The sequence below is a fragment of the Lycium barbarum genome, chromosome 3, assembly GCF_019175385.1.
Source record: "Lycium barbarum isolate Lr01 chromosome 3, ASM1917538v2, whole genome shotgun sequence".
NCBI classification, from domain to species: Eukaryota; Viridiplantae; Streptophyta; class Magnoliopsida; order Solanales; family Solanaceae; genus Lycium; species Lycium barbarum.
The window spans coordinates 145,019,749-145,029,184 of record NC_083339.1 but is presented as its reverse complement, the minus strand read 5'-3'; the positions used below and the strand labels follow the sequence as shown (position 1 = coordinate 145,029,184).

General features: G+C 36.0%; 1 protein-coding gene across 1 annotated transcript; it reads right to left on the bottom strand.

Annotated features, from left to right (window-relative positions):
* Window positions 1–1,349: 1,349 nt before the first annotated feature.
* On the bottom strand, window positions 1,350–8,776 carry LOC132633331 (periodic tryptophan protein 2). Its single transcript, XM_060349669.1, has 9 exons — window positions 8,239–8,776; window positions 5,639–6,522; window positions 5,031–5,282; window positions 4,818–4,910; window positions 4,281–4,652; window positions 2,773–3,117; window positions 2,371–2,598; window positions 2,079–2,276; window positions 1,350–1,909 (listed from the first exon to the last, which is right to left on the bottom strand). The coding sequence occupies exons 1-8, from the start codon at window positions 8,573–8,575 to the stop codon at window positions 2,106–2,108; spliced, it is 2,682 nt and encodes an 893-aa protein (XP_060205652.1). The 5' UTR covers window positions 8,576–8,776; the 3' UTR covers window positions 1,350–1,909; window positions 2,079–2,105.
* Window positions 8,777–9,436: the final 660 nt, after the last annotated feature.

The following is a 9,436-nucleotide window of genomic DNA, read 5'->3' as shown; positions in this document are numbered from 1 at the left end:
AGACGTGAGAAAAAGGGCAGAAGAAAATAACGTTTGGGATCGAGCTCAAAATAATTTATTGTATAAAGGCATTTGGACATAAAAAAAAATGTAAAATTTTAAAAGAAATATTATTTCAACTAAAGTTTTTTAAAAAAAAAAAAAAAAAAAGTGGAATTAAAAATTGAAGTTTTATGTAGACATGCATTTATGAAAAAATTAAAATTTTGTGTGTGAAAGAAAAGTTACGTGAAAATCTAGTCAAAATTATATTTTTAAAAAATCAAGAAATTGTACCATGTATGACCAAATGCTGTTTTGAGGAAAAAGATCTCCATGGACCAGTTATGAATTATGATGAACTAGAGTTAAATGAGTGTCACAGTTTCTTAGTTCAAAGTAATGATTGCCAATAATTATATGCGAGCACTTATCTTTTGGAAAAATACAACAACAACAACAACAACCCAGTGAAATCCCACAACGTGGGGTCTGGGGAGGGTAGAGTGTACGCAGACCTTACTCCTACCAAGGTAGGATGGCTGTTTCCGAGAGACCCTCGACTCAATAAAAACATAAAAAGAGGTCAGATACGGCTAAGAGATTCAAAGCGATATGGAAATGAAGTAACGCAAGCGACACAGATAACATAGAATAATCAAAGCACAGGAAATAACAGATAATAGCATAAATTAGAGCACAAGAAATTATACTACGATAATGCGACTATTAATAAGGCAGGGTAATGAGACTATCTACTAGCCTTCTACCCTAATATGGGTCCTCCAAACCCTCCTATCTAAGGTATCTTTTGGAAAAATATTGGTTGAAAATTTGATAGTTTTTGATAAAAATTACCATGTCTATAACATACGCAATATATTTTTTCAATCAAAATGGATCCGAAATTTTGATGTTAACTAAATTATATACTCCAATTCTGTGCTGCAGTTTTTGTTAAATTTAATTGTTCGTTTTCTTTGATATTGAATCTATTTATTACTACATTTTTTTTTCCTACTGAGAATTTCATCATGATGGTCCCTATGTCAACTAATAGTTGCCTCAGATTTTGTACCGTCCAAATTTTAAAGAACATAGAAGATCACAGTTTAGCTGAAACTTATATATATCAGTATATATAGACTGAAACTTATATATATCATGTATTCTAGAGCTACATCTTTGTATCCCATCATCTGGCCTTCGATGACCCTTAGGCTTCAATTTCGATGATTCAATCATTTGTTTCCAACAAAAATAGCAGTGATGAGTTATGGACCCCAAATTTGGAATCAACATTTCAGATTGTCCTTCACAAAAGAGAACGAATTATAGATGTCATTTGCCTAAAAGAAATAAGATCACTATTAAAGAGAGAATGAATACGAATTGGATTAGGCATTTCAAAACTGTCCTATTCAAGGATACAATGACTCATTCCACATCCTATACTTGAAATAAGAACTTCCATATCTAAACCAAAGCCAAAAATGACATTCAAATACAAGCCCAAAACTTCCATTTCTAACCAAAACCTAAAATGACATGTAAATATTAGCCTGCTTTGGCAAGCCGGTAATAACAGAGACCATCTTTTTAAGACATAAACAGAAGCAATGCTCTTACCATCTAGGTCCAATGAATTATTCACCGTTAGTAATCTCATTGTCTGAAGCTTGGTTTTGCAATAGCTAATGAGTGCTGAAGAATTGCTAGCCCCAATTACTGTCTCAAGTACATACATCTGTCAGCAGTATAAGATGACTGCGGAATCAGTTGTCTTCATAAGTGTGTCGCTCAACTCTTGGACGCATGATGAAATTGTTACAACCAAACTTCTATATTAATCCTGCAGTGGTCGCAAGAACATGCTCGCAATGGTTTCAAACCAACAGAGATTCAGGAAGCATCCAGATTGGCCAAATAACTGGAACGGAGGCAAAAATAATCATATGTAAGCTAGCTATTGAAATATCCTGAAACTAGTGAGCATCTCAGGATTTAAGTTTCTAAAGCTATGGTATCTCATAAAAACAAATGTCAAACAGTCCTATACTAGTTGACAAACAAAAGCAAAAATCCTAGAAAGAGCTTACCAAAGACCAACAATGCCAAGAGAACTGTCACTTAGCATCACTTGCAGAGCACAAATATCGAAGCAAATATTCATTAGAGTTACATGTATCAGCCAAATCTTGATGCAACCTGGTAATTGACTTCTGCAAGGATTTTAGAGCAGGAAGCAACTTTCTGGAATTCTGCTGAATAGAATGGCCATGGATTTTGCAAAGTTCCTACAAGACATGCAAAAGGATTAAAAACTGACAAATGCGTATAACACTAGTCAAGGTAAGAAAGAGCTAGAGGAGTTCGTATTTGATAGGAAACCTGACACCATCTGAGAATGAACTCCAAATGTGGGCAGTTCTCCAGCAGATATGCTAATGCCTCAACTAATCTCTGAATATATTTAACAGGGACTGAGGATGCTACTGCTGGTATATCTGCAGGACTGACACCAGTAATGCACTTCTTAATCAAACTATCTTCATTCAAGCGTAGGCTGAGAATCAATGCTCGACTAGTCTGATTTTCCTTTAGTGCTGCATCAACAGCCTGTAAAGCAAAGTACATACATAAGTGTAATGGAAATGTGTCTATGCACTGATGCCATGATGTATTTAAATTTGGGAAAGTCAAGATACAAGAAATCTGAACTTTATGTCCTTCAATCTCATTCCATAACCATGTAATGATGGTTTCAGAACTTTATTTTAAACAAGGACTTACTTCTGGAGTAACATCAATGTCTAGATCAGTGGGGTCGAAGATAAAAGACTCATCCATAGAATAAATCAAGACTCCTTCTGTAGTTGCAGCTGCCCAACTCCTGCCAGTTGGGGCAATTCTCAGGCATTTTGTTCGAATAACTGGTCTTCCATGATTGGGCATTGACCCGGGCAAGTCATATGACAATTTATTTCTCACTTGCTTATCAATGCCTTCTTCTGTATCACTATTTTCATCATCAATTAGATTGAGCGGCCCACTCTCTGTCATGTTTTTAGAGTTCAAAATGTCCAGCACCCCATCCAAGGAAAGATTGTGGGTTATCTGGAAGCGACGCAGCAACACCTGCAAGGTAATAGGTTATTTATTTGGGTCAAGAAACAACAGTCTAAAGCAAAGAATAACTTTTACAGCTTCATGGCACAAAAATCTCAAATCAGCAAGAGAACAGCGGGACCAATCAATGAAATTTATAAGGAAACATTCCATCCATCTCTAATCAATAATGTAGGGAGAAAGGAAACTACATTTTTTTAATAAGGGAAAGGAAATTAGTTGTACACAAAATATGAACAACCAGAATATTGTGATGATTCACAAGCTTTATGATTTCAGGGACCTAATTGATTTTTGAGTACAGATCTGTAGAAATATTGTTGCATTATATCATCCTAATTTATGAAGTTCCAAAGATTATTTCAAATAACAAACAGACTATTTCGAGTGAGGCCATTACTCTTAATTATACAATAAGCTAAATCTAACGACAGCTAAGAAATGTTTCAAGTTGGCCAGGGTCCTTGAAAAACTCATTCACCAGTCCATCAAACAATTACAAACCACAGAATTTGTCCTGGGAAGAAGATCAGTAACATTCTGCCTTCTTAAACTAGACAGTCTGCCTCTTCTTTATTTTGAGGAGTCTGCCTCTTTTTTAAAAGAAAAGAGATAAGGAAATAGCCCCATGTACACTGGACCATTATTTGGGGCATTGCAGAAAGAACATGTTTTAAAGACCCTGCATGCATTTTCTTCAATTGGGCTTATCTCGGTCAGTCTGCCAGTTTTCAATGACCAGAAAAAAATATAAAGAACTATCCCCATGTACTCTTATTCATTATTTCGGAGCAATACCAAAATGATTCATAGGGGAATTATCTACCTTTTTTAATCTAGCTGCAGCAGGGAGACATGGAAAATTACAGGAGGTCAGCAAACTAGGGTAGATTTTACTAAAAAACACCAAGTGCACATGCACCATATAATCAAAGAATTTACAAACTTTTGAGTTCAAGCTCAAAGTAAAACGAACCTACTTACAAGATGAAGAACACACTAACTCACTACCAAATCAACGTATTTGAATTTGAGCACATTTTACACCCAATAATTTTTTTGGGTGTCACATAAAAGCATTACTAGTTAGGATAGTCATACACCAAGAGCATACATTACATGTAATACCAGCTCCCTAAGCAATAATATGTATATTGAAAGAAGCCACAAACCTGATCGGCAACATCATACATACAAATATATTTACTATTTCCACCAGCTAATATATAGCTTCCATCAGCAGAATAACACAAGCTTGTGAAGCACTTCCCAGACGTCGAGTTAGCTGCTGAACGACGATCAGACATGAGACGTCCACCTGCAATATCCCTGCGGCCTTCAATTGTGTACATCAACAGACCCTCAATTGGATCCCAAAAATGAATATGTCCATCCAGGGTGCTACATGCCAGCTGCTTGCCATCAGGACGATAAACAACTGTGAGGACATCATGAGTGTGAGGAAATGTTTCAACGGCTCCTTTTCCTTCAAAAACATCCCACAAGCGAACAGTTTTGTCCCATGACGAGGAAGCCAAAGTACCCTATGGAAAACCAGAAAAAGTTAACCAAGCTCTACAAAATTATTGGACTATATTTATTTATGGCGCATTAGCAAAATACTGCCAATGCCAGTGTAGAGGATTGACAATAGGGAGATAACCTGACATAAATAATAAAAGGAATCTTAAGATTAGATAAATACTTACATTAGTCGGAGAAAACATTAGCCCGTGAACAGGACCCTCATGACCGCTAAGAACATCTAGCAATCTGCCCGTCTTCATTGACCAGACAAAAATCTATGAAGAAAAGCAAAGATGGTATATTTGTATCAACAACAATACAGAAACTAATAGTATTATCTTTAACAACCAATGATGGTTCAAGATATGGTCAAAATACAATCAGAACTGCAGTACCTCAAATGAGTCTAGGGTTCCAGCACATATCACTTCACCACTCTGATCAGATGCCAAAGAAACAAACTGCTTAGATGTAGGGGTAGTAAAAGTCCTAAAGTTTCTATATCTGAAGAGATCCCACGCGCGAACTGTCCCATCCAAAGAGGCACTTAAGAGACAGTGATTGCCAGGCATGAAATGAAGTGCAGTAACTGCATTTGTGTGCTCAGAGAATGTTACAATGCAGAAACCAGATGAAACAGTCCAAACCTGCAAAACATAGACAAATGAATTAGTGAATACCAAAGTTACCTGAAACTGAAGGTGCAGAGAAGTAGGAACTTCTTTTTGAATAAAAAGTGGGAATTGTTAGGTGGAAAAGGAGTCATACAACAATCTACAATACATACAAAGTCCTCTGGAATAAACAATTTAAATTTAACCTGCAAGAAACGATCGCTTCAGTAATTTGATGCATTGAACTCTAAACGAGCTTAAAACAATGGCTTCCCTAGCAAACTGAATTAGACGCAAACTTCAAGTTTTGCCTCACTGGTCGTGATTACTACTTCTGAAAACTTTTCCTCAACTCGCATACACATAAAAGCAAATCTAAATCCTCTTACCTTAATTTTGTTGTCATCTGCTCCTGTGGCCACGAACTGAGAATCTGGTGAATATGCAAGGCAGTTTACATCAAAATAGTGTCCCTGTTGCTTCAGTATGTAACTCTCTGACTTCCATTCCCATACAAGCAACTGTCCAAGCCTTGCACATCCGAATGTCAACCAATTCCCAAGATCATTAAAAACAGCAGTAGTTATCTTCTCTCTCGAGATAGACAACAAGTGAATGCACACAAAATCTGGCATTTGATAAAGACCAAAAACTCCATTAGAAAAACCAGCTACTGCCATATCAAGACCCCTATGATAATCACAAGCTGTTAACTTTGCTGGTGCTTGCATGAAAAAGTCTTTCTTTATCAACTCCCATTTCAGTTTATGCAACTGAAACCTATCTTCCGGGTCCAATGTACCATCTTTTCCATCAAAATTCTTTCTTTTTTTGACCCTGCTATCACTATCACCTTCTGCATTGTTCCCTTGTGCTTGCTCTGGTGTACCTGGTGATTCTGGCTCTGAAGCAACCCCTGCGGGTTCATCAAAATTTCCATCCATTGCACTGTATCCCCAGCTAAAAATAGCGCCATCTCTAGATACGGTATAAACTCTACAAACCTTATTAGTTTTCTTATCAGTTCCAAAGAAAGCACCTACAATCACATCCCTATGGCCTAAAAACAGAAACGGCTTGTTATACTTAAGTGATTTTTTCAAACAAAAAAGCCTCGCAGTTAGGTCTTTAGACCCCGCTAGCACATAATCAGAATCCGGACTCCAATCAAGTGACGTAATTCTATCATTACAGTCTGTGAATGTCCTGATCAACTCAAACGGAAAGAATTCTTTCCTGAAACCAGGCGAACGCCAAATTTGCAGGAGCTTACCTGCAAAAAATTTACAATTATCAATAAATGCTGTTGGAGAGATTAGGTAACTCAACATTGGAAATTCAAGAATCTCATTGAAACTTCATAGGCGTCTAGACATAGATTTGGTTGAAATTTGAAAAAAAAAAATAGTTTTCCAAGTTGAAGTTGACAAACCATGTTTGGAAGTAGAAGTCGAGTCTGGACATACATTGCACTTGAAAAGAAGTTTTATGAGTGGACAAAGATTTTTCACGACCAGTTAACTGATAGTCAAAAGCTAACAAAAAATTAGTCCAATGTTCTGAAAAGTAAAAAAACTATGTCCAAACGGCTCCTTGAACTTCTTATATTGGCATTTAGATGAAACTATTTTGCAGAGAAATGGGATGCAGAACCAATGTGTAATGTGTTGGAACCATTGTCTTATTACCGTGAGAGCAAAGGGGACATAAGGGTCAAGGAAATTCCTCAACATTTTTTTTTTTTGGGGGAATTTTTCAAATATATAGCCCAATATGAAATATTACGCCACGCCCAATATGCATATTATACAACATTATACCTGGGGAAAGCATAATATATGATGTATCAACCTTGTATAAAAATGTATAATAGTGTATAAAAGGTGCTTATACAAAAATTTGGGCTAAACCGGGTAACAAACTCAAAATATGGGACACAAACGTATATATTTTCTCCCAGGAGGCGGTAACATAGAGCGTAATTTCCCCTTTTTGTTACGTCTCATGATTTCAATATCCCTGCTGAGAACAATTAGTGGAACAACGTCAAGTGTTAAGTTTTGTTAATGTGATAATTGGAGCTTACTGGCGGCAACGGCAATGAGCTGTCCATTAGGGTCAAGATTGTATGTATTTTTTCACCAATATGAGAAAAGTTGCAACTTATAGCACTTCTCATGTAGTTTTCAAATATATAAATTTTAATCTTAAAATACACTAGTGAATTAATAATCTAATCCAATTTAGCTTCAAAGTTTAGTCAAATTGACTATCTGAAAAGCGAAAAGTATCACATAAATTGGGACAGAGGGAGTAGTATCACATAATGTATCAACCTTGTATAAAGTGTGTAAAAGGTGTTTACACAAAATATGAGCTAAATCGGGTAACAAACTCAAACTGTAGGCTACATGGTGTAAATATTTTCAAAAATAAACATAGAGCATAATTTTCCCAATTGTGTTAATTCTCGTGATGTGATAATTGGAGCTTACCTGCGGCAACATCAATGAGCTCAAATTCAAATATATAAATTTTAATCTTAAAATCTTAAGTTAATCTAATCCAATTTAGCTTCAAAGTTTAGTCAAATTAACTCTCGAAAAGCAAAAAGTATCAGATAAATCGGGAGGGACGGAATAGTATTTACCAGCGGCAACAGCAATGAGTTCACTTCTGTTATTTTTTGTCTTAAAAATAAGTGCTTATAAGCAATTTTCTATCTTACTCAAGCACTACAAAACTGCTTAAAAGCTATTTTGGATTAAAAGCACCCAAAATAAGACAATCCAAACAGGCTCAATATCAAGTGTTAATATTCGTTATTTTCTTGTCTTAAAAATAGTGCTTATTATAAGCAATTTTCTATCTTACTCAAGCACTACAAAACTGCTTAAAGCTATTTTAGATTAAAAGCACCTAAAACAAGACAATCCGAACAGGGTCGATGTCATGTCCTAATTATTGTGATGTGATAATTGGAGCTTACCAGCGGCAACAGCAATGAACTGTCCATTAGGGCTAAACTTAGCAGCCGCAACAGGATGCTTAAACGTAATCCGATGAAGCACAGCGCGGCGGCGTAGGTTAATGAATTGGCAACGGTTGTTATCGTCGATAGCGAGGAGGAATACGCCGTCAGGAGAGGCGGCGATACGGCGGAGATTGGATGAGGACTGTGATGGTAATGTTATAGTTTCTGATTTGATTAGGTCTGTTACGGAAACACGGTTACCGACTGGGGAGATAAGGAGATTGTTGTTTACGACTAGAGCGTTGCCGCCTCTATAAGGGGCTCCGAGAAGGTTCTGGAACCTGTAATTCATGGTTGTAAAGTGAGAATACAGGGATGAAAGTGATTGATTGCAGAGAGTGTGGGAAGTTCTTCGTAGAAAGGGATGAAGAGGTGATGTAAGAATCGACGAAGACAGTAGCAGTCGCAGAGAGTGGCTCAAAAACGAGATGCGTTGTTAAACCCTAGTCAGGAAAAAAGGGGCTTTTCTTAAACCCTAGAGGGAAACTGAAAGAGACGAAGGGGTTTAAATTAGGGTATTTTAGTCATTTTGGCTCTTGATTTAAGGGGTTGGTTGGTAGCTAGCCAGGACTCCATTTCAATTTATGTGAACACATTTAACTAGGCATGAAGTTTAAGAAAATAGAGAAGAGTTTTAAATTTGTGGTTTAGAATGAGTGACATATATTTTGTGCGGCTATAAATTATTGCATAAAGGTAAATTATTTTCAAATATAGAAGAGGTCATTTTTTTACACTGATTAATAAGAAAATGAGTTCAGATAAATTGAAACAAAGTGAGTATTTCCTTATATGATACTAGTAGTTTTAATTTTTAGTGTCTCCCAAAAAAAGATTACACATTTTTATATTTAGTAAAAATTCAACATTAGAGTTATATTTTTACCTTTAATAAAATGATTTTCTGACAAACAATTTTTATGGTTTGCTTGAGACCATAAGTTTTAAAATTCTTTCTTTATTTCTCGTGTCAAGTCAAACAACTTCATATAAAATGAGACGGGAGAGTATCACATTTGATAGCTGGTTAGGAGGTAAGTTATTCATGTATAAAATTCATACGGTGTTTGATTGATTTAGAAACGCAAAACTAATGTATGTGTATACGTTATAAGGAATTTATGTAATTATTATGCATATAAGATGGAATAAC